The sequence below is a fragment of the Solea senegalensis genome, linkage group LG11 (genome assembly GCF_019176455.1).
Source record: "Solea senegalensis isolate Sse05_10M linkage group LG11, IFAPA_SoseM_1, whole genome shotgun sequence".
NCBI classification, from domain to species: domain Eukaryota; kingdom Metazoa; phylum Chordata; class Actinopteri; order Pleuronectiformes; family Soleidae; genus Solea; species Solea senegalensis.
This window is the reverse complement of record NC_058031.1, coordinates 3,004,973-3,019,565: the sequence shown is the minus strand read 5'-3', so window position 1 is coordinate 3,019,565 and position 14,593 is coordinate 3,004,973. Positions and strand designations below refer to the sequence as shown.

The following is a 14,593-nucleotide window of genomic DNA, read 5'->3' as shown; positions in this document are numbered from 1 at the left end:
GGCAATCAAGAGTACATGCGGAGAAGAAAATTTATTTATTGGCCGCGTTTGTATGACTCCACCTCCGTAGGTGGCGCTGTACCTCTAGCCAGTGCGTGTTTTATCAGTTTCCTGTTGACCTTTACGTCACAAAAAAACAAACAGTGAACGGCGAGATGGTTCGTGCCGTGGTTCCATATGTTTCTTACCTATTGTACACGTGAATCGTGATACAAATTAGATGGAGCGTGGCTCTTGTGGTCGCTGTGTTGTCCAAAGATAGACGCCGCTGCTGTATGATTTCAGGCAACGCTGCTGCAGTAAAATACGTCGGCTCCGTCTACGAAAGAGAACTCCAAGTCCGACTCCAGTCCGACTAAGCGTATACATGCTGGAGTAATCGGACTATGAATCGCATTATCCAGGTATGTTAGTCCTACTAAGATTAGCTTAATTTTAGTTAACAGAATTATTGTCTTAATCTGATTAAAATGAGGGGTGTCAGAGCATGAAAGTGTTTTATTTATAGCAGCAGAAAAAAAATGCATAGTTGTGAATTAAATGGCAACAACAGCAGGTTTGCAGTCAAAACTGCTCGTAGCAGTTAACACAGGCTATGCTTTTAATGTGGGTGTGGGGACCCAGGTGGGGGTTCAGTCTTTGGTTTGACTGGACCTGGTCTAACAGGTCTCTTGACCACGGCAACATACACATTGCTCCGTTTTCATTCAAAATGCATAAATTCTTTAAATTCTAAAATTCATGTACACCTGCTGTACTGAAGGAATCACAGAACATGGAGACGTTTGAGAACGTCCTTTATACCCATGGTTCTCAAACTGTGGTACGTGGTACGTGAGCCTGCTCTGGTACATGGAGGAAGAGGAGGATGATGAGAGAGCAAATTATCTTAGTGGGAATAAATAAATCGGCCTCCTGTGAAAAGTGTGTCGCTGACTTTGCTCGACCTATTTACACCACTGTATTTTAGCGTTGGTGATAATGATGTGAACTTCAGGTGACACTTGGTATAAAAGGTTTGAGAGCCACTGAAATAGACCTTTGAAAATGATGACGCGCTTGATGACCCGCAGTCACTTCCTGATTGGTTCTCATCGGCCCCACGTCAGCCTGTCTGTGAAAGAACAGCTTCTCACCACCGAGTAGAATACATTTTAAACGTAAGCAAACAACGGCAGGGGATGGATTCGCCTTCTTGTTTTGATGCAGATCGTTTTGATCTGAAAAGGCTGTTTTCAAATGAAAACATAGAAGTGTGGATGCAAACTAAGGCCCCACAAAATCCCTTGAAATGTTTCTGTCTGTGAGTCACTGAGCCTTTCTGAACGCAGTGTCACGTTACAGTCTCTCTCATCCCCGTGTTTTCCCACATTCTCTTCAGGCCGAGGAAACCTTGTTATTGCTTTGTTTTTTTTTTCCACTCCTGTTTTCAATGGGAACCGCTGGACAAGTTGCATGAACGCTATACTTCACACACACACGCACAGATGTACAAAGACTTCAGGAACCTGCAGTGTCGTTGTTACACTACATATCGGGGTTTATTTCTCACTTCCTCTTCTCTTTTCTCGATGTTGACGAGTGCAGTGAGAGCAGATGGCCCTCAGGGTGGAGCGATGAAGAATGACTCGTGTAGCTGGGAGTGTTGCAGCAGAGTGATATAAAAATTCACAAAGAAGAGGAAGAGGAGGAGGAGTGTGTCCTCACTTGTCAGTAAAGTAATACTTAACCTACAATTTTGCCAGATTATTGTATTTGTATTTGTATTGATTAAGTATTTGAAGCACATTTCAGAGTAGATGTTCGAACTTTCATTTACCCCTGTAGGGATGTACGATATTACTGGCACGATATCAGTATCAGCAGATATCGGCTTTAAAATGTATGATCTGATCTGAACACGCCAAGATCTGCCGATATGACTAATGACTAGAATTATAGACTGAATAAGCTGCTACCTCCTTGACTTCTATGCCAGCCTCATCTACGCTTATTGATTTTTGCACAATATAGATATCCGGTTTCAATCACTTTATTGACCAAATACCAATAATACAATGAACTACATATCGAATAACAATAATAATAATAATAATAGAATTTTATTTTTAAAATAATAATAAACAAATAGGCCCGAACTGAAAACATTAATCCAATGTTTTAATCGCTTTTCTAATTTTTTGGAATGTTTAACAAAACAAAATGTGAATATGTGACTCTTCCAGGCATAAAATCAAGTTCATTATTTGTCAAAGTTTAAATAAATAATATACGTGGAACAGAAAACATGTTTGGCGCATGCACAGACGCGATCGTACTTCCTTAACACTTAACACAAACAGTCCCTGTCACAGACTGACAGGCATGTTTATATTCACGACAGATAAGCAATAACGACACAGTAAAAAGCTTATGGATGCTGCATTAAAGCTGCTTTTTGACCTTTTTTCTCCCACTAAACAAATCACAGTGGTGTCTCCTCTTCTCTGGCGTCTGAGACAAACGGTGCATTTGTGAACCCTAACCCTGCAAGCTGTGCACAGCTGAGGTAACAGCCGTGGCAAAGAAATGCTTGATCAACTCACAGGGAAAAAACAAAAGAAAATGTCATTGGTATCACCCCTTTCCCCCCATTTCCTCTCACTTCCCAAAAAGAAAGTTCTTTTCTCGGCTGCGATGGAGGTGTGGATTTATGGAGCGACGGTGGCCTCAATCCAGCCTCAGAATGTGTTTTTGTTCTGTGATTACTGCAGAGTCTGAAGTGTTGATGTTGTTGTGGACAGAGAACAGAGAGAAGACAGAATGCAGGTGCATCTTCAGAGCGGTGCAGCGGTGCAGTTCATCGATATGAAGTGGCATGCGGACGGTATTTCATCCTTAAGCACATCTCTCCCCGTTAATATCACAGTGGACGTTTATTTCAGCATTTGTGGAATGGACTGTTCAGAGAGTGGGCACCTTCACTCTCCTCCACCCAGACCTGCGGCCATATGTGGCCTGGTTTAAGCAGCGGCGTTGACGGGGCCCTTGGCAGGACGAGGTGGTGCCCCCTCCTGCTCGACTTAATTACCTGTGAGATGGAGTGGTTCATCCCCAGCAGAGCCACTGTGTCACACTGTGTCACGGGCAGAGCGGACATGTGGAGGGGGTCAGTTTCACCTTCCTCATCTTCTCTTCTCTTGTCAGACACGATTAATAATAAAAAATGTCAGGCCAGTCTTTCTATGATGTGTTTCACCTTTTATTCTCTCTTCTGTTCATTAGTCTAAGTCGACCACCACACATTTAAACTGTTTAAGGGTTCTTTTTCTTAAAACTTTCCCTTTACAACTTTCCCTTTCTTTTTTTCAGGCTTAAAGGTAGGGTTGGAGATCCTGGGAAAGAAAACAGTTCGAGCATGCTACATTTTAAAATTCAAAAGTCCAAGCCCCTGTCTTCAGACTTCCAGAACACAGGAACATTCAACAAGCATGGATACACAGGTAACAGCGCTGAAACTAATATATATTAATCGATTACTAAAGTAATCGTCAACTATTCCGATTATCGATTGATCGGTGTGGAGCTTTTTTTATTATTATTAAAACAAGATTTCTGGTTATTTCAGCTTCTTATATGTGAATAGTTTCCATATAACAAATAAATCATTAAAAACGGTTTGACAAACACCGATCAACATTTTATTGACCAACCGATTACTCGATGAATCGAATCAGCTCTAACCGGTAACTTTTGGTACCGACTTTTCTGCCGAAACGTTGCTGCAAACACAGCTGACTGACATTTTCCATTTTTGTGACATTGCATTCATTCTTTGGCTACAAGCAGAGTGTGAAGAGGATTTAAAAAGAAAAACAGAAAATAATCTCCCACTCTACCTTTAAAAAGTTTTAAATAAATGAGCACAGACAGTGCAGTCACTGTCCTCTCTCCATAAGCTTTATCTCATTGTGATTATTTCAAAGGGGCTTTTATTGACTGACTCCAGCTTCATTAGCAAACCCCTTGGTTCCATATTATTGGATTGCAAAAAAACTATACAGAACACACCGATCTGGAGGGGTCCAAACTGTACCTGCAGAAACAATGCCAGAACACATTATCCCGTTGCCCCTGGCAACCGTTTCCAAATCAGAAGAAAACCTGAGCACTTTAGAAGGACTAATTTCTCAAAATGTCCTTCTCCTCTGTCTCTGTCTCCCTCGCGCATGTGAGGGTAATATCAAACATGAACCACTGCAATATGGATTTTGTGTTTTTTTGTGATTCTTTCTCTTTTCTTTTATCCTTCTGTGTTTATCCACATTTCTTTTTTATTTACTCTGACGTACAGAGACAATGAGCCCAAAATGAATTTCCCTAAAAGGGAACAGAAGAATTTACTGTACCATTCACTCCAAAGTGTTTCGGCTTAGACATAATTTGCTTTTATGTGTATTTTCTTATGAACATTGATTGTATTACTCACAGAGACAAATGTTACGGATGACATTGGGAGTTGAACACAAGCCAAACTCTTCCACGGTAAATCACGGAGGCTCTTTTCTTTTCATACCCGCAGACTAACGACAATTTAAAAGTCAATAATTAACATTTGGTGAGTTTTCTCCAAATAAGATTAAATTAAAGAACCACGCGATGTAGGCAGAGAACAACAAGCACTGTATTCTTCTAAGACCGTGATGAGCAACTCTTCATCTCTGTGAGTGAGTGAGTGAGTGAGTGAGGAGGTGAACAGGGCTTTGCTCAGGTGAACAGGGCTCTGCCTGTTGAGACACTTATCACCCACAGCAGAAACAGTCTTGTGCATGCCCAGAATTCTCAATGACGCACTGACGTAAAAGGAAACAAGTAAGTGCTGCTGGTGGATGTTAATGCAACGCTTGTTTACTAACTGTCAGTAAATGTATCACTGCTTTGTGTAGCCTTAGAATAAGTATATATAATTTAGGCAAAGGGCCTTGCTTTGTGGGGGGAGGGGGGAGGCTGCCATCTTGCACTTGTCCTACGTCCACATCCCATTTTTTTAAGTGAATAGGTTCTCCTTTCTTCGTCTTCTTTTAAAGGTCTACAGGTTTCACCTTTTCACGCCGAGCACATCGCAGACACAAGCGCACTTAGCGTTACCGCAATTAAACCAGAGAAATTCCAGCAGTTTCTGAAAGCTGAGAAGTTGCAGGTCAAAGCCAACATGTGGTCATTCCACTGTCGCTGTTGCATGAAAGGGAATCCATTTTTTTATGATTTAAATAAGCGAAAAAAATCCCGACATACATTTTGACGCCTTCGGTGTTAAGGTTTAAAAGTGAGTTGCAGGCACACTCGACATGTGCTCCACCAATCCCCAGTTCCTGGTACTCTGAAAAGTCCCTGGTTGCGAGGGACTTCTTTCAGTGACACACTGGAGTCGGGTAGATGAGAAAAGTTCCTGCGGTGGAAAATGGGATTTCGTTTAGTTTCTACAACTGTGAGAACAAGAACAAACCAACCACAGCATGTGATTTGTGTGTTGAAATGCAAACTTACTGATAACATCCTGTCTGTTTGGCAAAGGTCACCATAGCAACCTGCAGTCACACCACGACATCTCACTCATTCTTACAAGAAAAGTGTCATAAAACACAATGAAATCATTCACGTAACAAACGTCACCAGTTGTGAATCACGAGGAGAAGAGAAAAGTGACTTTTTTTTTTACAGTCTCAAGTGTGGTAACATGTAATTGTGTGTTACTGTATTATTGTTTTGTGTTTGAATGTTGTTTTTCAACATTATCTCCCTCTGTTTTATCCCTTTATTGTGTATCTTTCTGTTTATTACTTTAATAAAAGACATTTTGTTGCACTTGAGTCACTGAGGATATATATACACACATGTCTATATACATACATATAAATACATGTATGTATATATATATATATACATACATATATACACACATATATATATATATGGTACGTGTTTGGAGAGATATTTTCAATTTCTCTATGTAGGTTGTATCTGGACCTACTAAATAAATCATAAATGCAAAAGAAAAAAAACAGTAAATAAACAGGAGTTCATAAAGGCACAGCAGATTCCCCAGAGATGTTGAACAGCAACACGAGGCAATGCAGATATTTTATATAATTTTGGAACTGATATATATATACATATATATATATATACTCTTTTTGGTTCCATTTTATGACTGCCATATCTTATGTTTCTGTAAAGAAAATACTGTTATTTGTTAAAAAAATATTTTTTTAATCCACTATTTTGCCATTTTTAACCACTTAAAACATGAAATAATGAATAAAAACTCAAAGTTTAAAGAAAGGTAACAGGATAACATGTTTAATATATAAAATACCTGCCTTCTGACCTTAGTAGTGTACTGTAACACCATGTGTCTCATGACTTCCCCTTTTCTTACACTTCAGCTGATAGAGGAAAAAGAAAAGAAATCTCTTCATGTGATCTCACTTTACTTTGATGTTACTTTTTTGTGTGTTTTGCATTTTAATTCATTTTTAATTCTCTTTTTTTCCAACACAGTCTGAAGCATCACATGCTGCCAGTTGGTACATCCTGGTGCCACCTCCTGCTCCGGGTGAAGAAGGAGAGAACATCACAGCTCTGACATCCAGCTTGACCTCACCTGCTGTAACACAAACACACACACACACACACACACACACACACACACACACAGTCATTTTTGCTTTGCTCAACAAGGTCCTCGCCGATTTACTCCAGCTGTCTCCTCCCTCCCTCCGTCCTGTCTCCAGTGCGCTTATCCGCTTTGCGCGACCGCGAGCGCAGCGCGCAATCCAAACCTGGTGCTGCTGCTGCTGCTGCGAGGAGGAGGAGGAGTTGAGGAGGAGGAGGAGGAGGAGGAGGTGAACTCAGTCCTTGGATGACAAGCCGCACACACACACACACACACACACACACACATTACCAGAGGAGCCCAAGTTCGACTCCAGCCGAAGGAGTCCAGGCTTGTTTACCTTGTACCCGGCACTGAGGGACACTGCTGCGCGGGCACAGCGGCCACAGGAGCGGCTGTCTGTCTGACTGTCTGTCTGACTGTCTGTCACAACCATGTCAGCTGCAACAGCTTCAGTAGCAGATGTGTCCAGGACTGACAGAGATGACGCCCGTCACCGGAATAACTCCGGTAAGTCGTGGAATAATAATCCAAAAGCAAAACTGGCTACTTGGGTCGAGCGCGTGGACAGTGACTGTGTGTGTGCGTGCGTACTTGTAGGCTATTTGTTACCTTTTTAGGACCTGTGCAAGCATAAACACTCACGCTCATAGACATCATAAGGGTGAGCCTCATTTCTGAGGAGCTGCTTCAGTTTAAGGCTAAGATTTGGGTTGTGGTTATGGTTATGGTAAGGGTTAGGCATTACCTGGTTGTGGTTTAGGCTGGTTAACTGATTATGTCCAGGTGAATAGAAGTCAGTGAGAGTCCTTGAAAGCATAGCAGTGTGAACCATGTCTGTGTCAGTCTGTCTTCCTGTCATTTTAAGGACAAAAGGACATTTTAACATTGTAAGAACAATGTGGCTCATCCTCACAACTTCAACTGGCCCCCTGTTGTGTTGGAGAACCTGCAGTGAGCATGAAAACTAAAAAGGTGTTGAGTTTGTCTGTAGAAACATGGTGGTCCAAAGTGGCCTCCGTAGACCTGACCCAGCTCCGGATGTAACTATAGATGACTCACATTGGGCTAATGAAACACAACATTTACCAACTGAAATTCTTGCAAAATTCAAATTATTTCAACTGCATTTTACACGCTGGATGTTTAATACAATACCAAACATGAATGTTGGACTGGTGTCTGATCAGAGGACAGAGGACAGTCGCCTGTCAGTCAGCGAGCATCAACACACACACACACACGTTTCCTGCAGAGAGACTCTTATAATTCAAAATGAGAGAAAACAAAGAGGAAATGAAAAGTGGTCGCTCGTTGCACCAGTGCACAGCTGCTTATCTCACACGCACACACATTACCACACACGTTACGTCTACTCATCAGCAATAAAGTGTGTCCTTGTGTTATATAAACTTAAATTTGGTGCTTATGGCCATCACTCCAGAGTTAACAGTACATCACTTTCTTTATCACATTAGAAAACTTCAGAGCATTTTCATTCATAAAATAAAACAAATAAAACAACAAACAAACAACAACAACAAAAAACAACCAGACCAGACCAGAGAAAATGTTCTTTGTTCTCTGACTAAAGATACTCACGACTACTGTCGTAAAGGAACAAATAAATCCAGAAGTTACTCACATTTAATAAGCTGAAATAACAGAACTCAAACAGCTTTATTGATTATCAAAACAGTCATTAATTATTAATCCATTCACTGGTGCAACTTCAGTGTAAATGCAGCCTGTCACATTTTTGGCCGGTCTTCTGAAACCACTTTAGACTTTATTTTCTCATTGTTCTGAAACCTAACGGCAGGTTTCCTTCAGTTTCCTTGCCTTTTGATTATTATTTTTTTTCCTGGACCTGATCACATTTCCCCTCCTGCTGGAAATCACCGGATTGATGTCATGATGTTTGTTTCTTCACATTCCTGCAGCTTGTGTCATGATGAAGTGATAGTTGTTGGAGATTCATTGTGCCAGACAGACTGCTGAGGCCTCCCCTCCTGTAATATGCTGAGCACTGTGTGATAACCGGTGGGGCAGCATGGCTCCAGATGGCCTGGTGTGTTTCCACTCGCCTTGCAGGCATTTTGTTTAATGATTTATCACATTTCCTGCTTTGATACTGTCAGAATTCGATGTAGCAGCAGCAGCAGCAGCAGCAGCAGCAGCACTGGGGTGTTTTGCACGCAGTTGTTTGCAGCCCTACAGCGGTTCAACACTGATAGCTGTGGAACCGTGGTCCCATTCCAGCCTCCTCTGCAGTGCTTCCTGCTCTGTTGTTGTTCAACTTGAATCGTCAGTGTTTCAGGAACCAGCTGACCGTTCCGTTCATCCGTTCTTTCCTTTTCAGGCCGGTCCCCGTCTCAGTGTGCACCGATCCCGCTGCCAGCCCTGGGCACACAGAAGATCGTCCAGGGCAATGGCACCACCGTGGGCACGGTCATCTCGCTGCAGTGTCCGGCCAAACACAAACTGATAGGGAAGCAGCTGACGTGTGTCCTGGACAAAAACAGCACCCACTGGGAGGGGAAGACGTTCTGTCAGCGTAAGTAGAAACAGAGATGCATGTACTGTATATACACATCAAGGACAAAAAGTACGATACCAATAATGATTGTAATGTAAATAAAATAGCACTTTATGACAATAACTAAGATGAAATAAAGAGGAAAAATAACAACAGCAAAACATTCATATCAGATAGTGGATATACAAGGTTTAAAAAAAAGTGACCTTTGACACTGGATGACCCAAATCTAAATCACTTCTTCCTTAAGTTTAAGTATAAGTTTGTGCCAAATCCCCAGTGAACAGAGTTACACTTCACAGAGTGTGTAGACATTGATTTGCCAACAAAACAATAGCGATGACAATACATGAGATGAAATAAAGAGCTAATCCACGGCTAATCCAGGTCATTCCTGTGATAGTACATACACAATGTTTTTAAAAAAAGGCCACAGGGACCTTGACCTTTGACCCTGGATGACCAAATTTAAATCCCATCATCTGTGAGTGAAAGTTTGTTCGAAATTTCAAAGAATTCACAGATTAGCTTCTTCAGATTATGGCTGTCACACATTATTATTGTTTCAAATGATGAATCTAACATCCATCATCCATCCGTCTGTCTTCTACCACTCCATCCTCCACATGAGGGGGTCACTGTGCCAATCCCATCTGACTAGTAATCTAACCATAATTCTTACTATTATTCAACTTAATCTAATGACTAATTCAGAGATTAGCTGTTATTTTCCCCCTTACGATCACAGATGCAACGTTCACACAAGAATGGGAGTGACAGGCGGACATATTGCAAAACAAGCGTTTTTCTGCTTTATCCACATTATCATGATGCAAATCATTATGCATTTCAAGGTAATGGCATTGTTGTTCTTAAATTGAGATTAAGCCTCCAGGAAATGAGCGTAATCCACTGGAGCCAAAGAGACTCGGCTGCTTGAGATAAAATGCTCCAAATGCTTTTTCCTGGCAGAACTGCAGCGGCTGCAGAAAGTTCCCCTGAACTGTCTGTCTTCTCATCATTCTGAAGAGATGGAATATATATTAAACATTATGTGGCTAACGGAGCAGTGCTGCATGAAGACGCTCAAAGTCGCTGGGCGATAATTAACGCCGCAAATTAGGTGAAGGAAAATGACTTGTGGGCTGTTTAAGGTGAATATTAATTCTAGTGCAGGTGGAGAGGAATAACTTCACCGACTGTAGCTGCGCTGTTGAGTCATTATTCTGAGGAGTGAGGGGAAGGGGAAAGATAACTATATTTCAGTCGTCATGAGTCGTGAGAGAGAAAAAAACGAAACTGTCTCAGTGACATTTAAATACAAACAACACGGAATATTTGCCTTTGCATGATGAGCAGCAGGTGCACCGTGACGTACAGCGGCTTCTCATTTCTGCTGTGAAACAAAAGTGAAACAGTCGCATGGTGAGGAAACCTCAATGGTCGTCTCTCTCCCCGCCTCTCTCTCTCGTCAGCTCTGACTCCCTACGAGGACTACGGTTTCCGTGTGGCCGTGGTGGCGTCCATCATCAGCTCGGCCATCATCCTCCTCATGTCCATGGCCTTCATCACCTGCTGCTGGGTGGACTGCATCAAAAAGGAAGCGAAGAAAAAGCAGGAGAGGTGAGTGAGGAGCGATGGATGGAAAAGGATGACGAAAAGTGAAAGTACACGTGTACACAGGGAAACCTTGTTGTCTTCTGTGTAGATACACACACACACACACACACATGTAGCAACACTATTTTCAGTGGAACTAAATGTTGGTAATTTAGCTCAACCTGTGAGAGGGTCATATGATGCATCTAAAGAATTGTGATTCAGTGTTGACTCCATATGGAACTGCCTGTGAAGTTAAGGGACAACGCTGCAAAAAAAATGCCTCTAAAAAAACAAGAAAATATAACCACTATTAAGGGAAAATGACTCGTGATTAAGAAAATGGCACTTTGAAAAAAGTCAACTTATCTTAAGTATCTTCAGCCTCAATAAGTAAGAGTATTAGATAAATACACTGAATTCAAGTCAATTAAAAATGTCTCTTTGATGGAACGAACAAATGAAAAATATAGTAGTACATAACAGAGACGCTAATTGTAGTCAATGTATCATTATACATTAATTTATTCACTCATCCTCTACTGTTATATCCTCCACATGAGGGTCACCAGTCCATCACAGGGACACATAGAGACAAACAACCATCCACTCTCACACTTACGGTCAATTTAGAGTTTTCAGTTTACCCCAAATCTGCATGTTTTTGGACTGTGTGAGGAAATGTGCAAACTCCGTGCAGAAAGGCCCGTGTTCTGACTGAAATAAAATGAATGACCCTATTACAGGAAAGTAAAAGTAAACGAATACTCCGCTGAAGTGAAACATGTTGTAAGGGGCTCATAAGTAGGTGTTCACCACTTATAGACTGACTTTCTTTTCCCAGCAGGGCATCAAACATGTGCCAGTTTGAGGAGCAGGTCCAACACCGCGACAACAACTGGTCTCACTTCAGCCACAAAGGCAGGAACAACAACAACAACACCCAGGAGAAGATGCTGTCACTGTGGGACACTCACAACCTGCCTGCGTGTGACAACAGGCACACCTGCAGGTCAGACATGGGCTCATTTAAGTCGGGGATTTTGCCCCAGCGTGTCCCTGACTTTTGCCGTCAGTCAAAACATGGCTGCCAACAGAGACACAAGGTTGTGTGATTCAGATTCAGACTAAAAACACACAGATCAGCAAGCCAGAGTAAAAAAAAACAAAAATACATTAGAAATAACAAATAAAGCTTACTCGTGTTTTTTCCAGGCTGACCAATTATATACATGAAACTTAAACATCCATTCCATCATGTCATCACGAGAGTATGTTTGCCATTAGACAGCATTTCTGTTCTGCATCACTTTATAAATCTCTCACTCCATGCACCAAATCCCATAGAGAAAAATCAGCAATTTTACATCAAGAATTATCGATCCACTGCTGCCGTCATCAGTAATTTATGCGTGGTATTTTGTGACTTTGGTGTTTGGAATCCTTTGTTGCAGATCTACCCTGAGCAACACACAGAGTTTCCAAATGAGTCAGCAGTAAATCAGCAACTCCTGTGTCTGTGAAAACTGAAAAAAACGAATGCTGATTTTCTCGTTGGGCTCTTGTGTGGGAGAGTTTACGCACTAGTTTCCAGTCATAAAATGATGTCTGCAGGCAAGATAAAGCAGCGAAGACAGTGTTTAATTATGGCGTAGACTTTATTGGGCGAGCCTTTTGTGAAGTGGCTGAAATGTGGCTCACTTGAATTCTCCTCCTGTCTTTTTCTCTCTCTACAGATGCCATCAGGAGTTCTCTCACAGACTTGTCCACACATACAGCCCCTCCTTGCCTCACCTTGCTCCTCTCCCCGGTCACGACTACGAGCAGCCTCTCATGGCACAGAATCCACCTCCACCTCAGTACCCCGGACCTAACTTGTCCCCCTATCAAACCACGAGCCCGAGCCTGGTCCAGATCTCAGCGACGGGGCCCGGGCTGGTGTGGCAGTATGAAAGGCCGCATATCGGTCCGTCGACTGCGGAGGACTTCAACACGAGGAGTTCAAACCACGCCAAAGAATTTTCCATAAGGATTATATCAGTGTGAGAACGAGCCAAGAACTCATTTAACGTACATCACTGTTCACTTAATCAACGAGGATGAAGGGGGAAGTTACTCACCTCATTTTTATTGTCTGCACTCAAACTCATAGATGCCTTTTGCAAACTGTGATTGCACACTGCCCTCTGCCTGTAAAGAGAGGACATTACACCTTCAGGACTCCAGCCTTGTCGGGTGGACAGAGACACAGGGAGAGCTGGACGAGCAGCTGGGCTGTTGTGATTGTAAATATAACGTTGGAAGAATTTAACAGTGTTAAAGTAAAAGTTTACTGGCTTGAATGTAAAGTGACGTGTTAACATGACACAGCAGCACTGCGGTGACTGAAGTGCAGGCGCATGACAAAGTGAAGGAAAGTGTGAATAAATGAGTGGAGACATGCAACATACTGTCTGCCTGCAGGTGCTTCTACATGGTGCTGAATGTCGCGAGATGAGTTTTTGATTTTCGGCTGAAATGTTTGGCAGCCGTCGACACCACTGTCATGAGTGAATGTATATTAAAAGAAAGAGTGTTCATCACTTGAGTAGAGTTTTTATGAGGTGCTAAAAATTGAACGGTGAAAGTGTGGATGTACCTTCCATCCATCTTCTACCACTTTAGGGTCGCGGGGGGCATAGGGCGATAGGCGGGTCCACACGCTTGACAGTTTGCCTGTCCATCACAGGGACACATGGAGACAAACAACCATCCACTCATACCTACGGTCAATTTAGAGTGTCCCATTTACCTAATTCCCATATTGCATGTTTTTGGACTGTGGGAGGAAACCAGAGAAAACCAGAAAGTCCCCTTTTTCTGACCGGGTCACAAACCCGGGTCTTCTTGCTGCAAAGGCAAGAGTGCTAACCACTACACCAACGTGTGGCCCGTGGATGTACCTTAAAGCTATAATTTGTCTCTTTTGGAATCCTCTTAAAATCATAATGGACATCAGTTAATGTCTAAGGATTTAGACTCTGGTTGTGTTGAAGGAGGTGCTTCCAGGCTGATTTTTCTCTCTTAATATGGACTTTCTGTGCGTGAGAAAGTCTAGTTTCCATCCTTAAAAGACTGTCTATCATTAACGTATTCTTAAGAAAGCAACGTGCACGGCAAAGTCATACCTCATATGACCATACTGCAAAAATCCTGAACTGTCCCTTTAACAAAAAGGGTGAAAACTTATGGTCAGGAATGTCAGCTGTGTGATGTCATAAATAATTGACAACAAGTCTTTTTTATTCTCCTTGTAGATGTTTGATTTGGCCTCACATTGTGTGTGTCAGTAGTAACGCGTTATTGGTAACGCCGTTACTTAATTCAGTAACGAATAATGTAACGCGTTGTTTTTAAGTAACTCCGTTTCCGTTACCAAACGCTGCGTTACTCCGTTCCTTTTGGTGAGGTTTTAGCGATCAATAAAGTTTCATTGAATTGAAAGACAAAGCACTTGTCGCCCTCGTTAGAGTCCCACACGTAATCAACAAAGATACGTTTTTCTACTCGTGGATGTATTCACATTGTTTTCTAATGGAGAGCAGAGGGAAAAACAACATTTCTGTAACGTGTAGACTGTGTCCCGGTTCAGAAATACTTTCTACGGCGAACAGCACCTGGAGAAGCTTCGACAAAGTTAGCCGCTAAGGTAGCTAAGGTAGCTAACGCAGTATCCGAGACGGAGAGTCACAGCAGCGAGCACACACACACACACACACGCTCCACCCAAGCAGCAGCGGACGGACCCATAGCCAGGCACA

At 42.2% G+C, this 14,593-nt stretch overlaps 1 protein-coding gene across 2 annotated transcripts; it reads left to right on the top strand.

Annotated features, from left to right (window-relative positions):
* Positions 1 to 6,897: 6,897 nt before the first annotated feature.
* LOC122776594 (sushi domain-containing protein 3) lies at positions 6,898 to 13,375 on the top strand. Of its 2 annotated transcripts, none has more exons than XM_044037179.1 (5): positions 6,898 to 7,165; positions 9,018 to 9,212; positions 10,670 to 10,817; positions 11,641 to 11,805; positions 12,530 to 13,375. In XM_044037179.1, exons 1-5 carry the CDS (start codon positions 7,090 to 7,092, stop codon positions 12,837 to 12,839), a joined length of 894 nt encoding a protein of 297 aa, XP_043893114.1. In that variant the 5' UTR covers positions 6,898 to 7,089; the 3' UTR covers positions 12,840 to 13,375. The 2 variants fall into 2 exon arrangements, with proteins under 2 accessions (XP_043893114.1, XP_043893113.1); XM_044037178.1 differs by having other exon boundaries at positions 11,638 to 11,805.
* Positions 13,376 to 14,593: the final 1,218 nt, after the last annotated feature.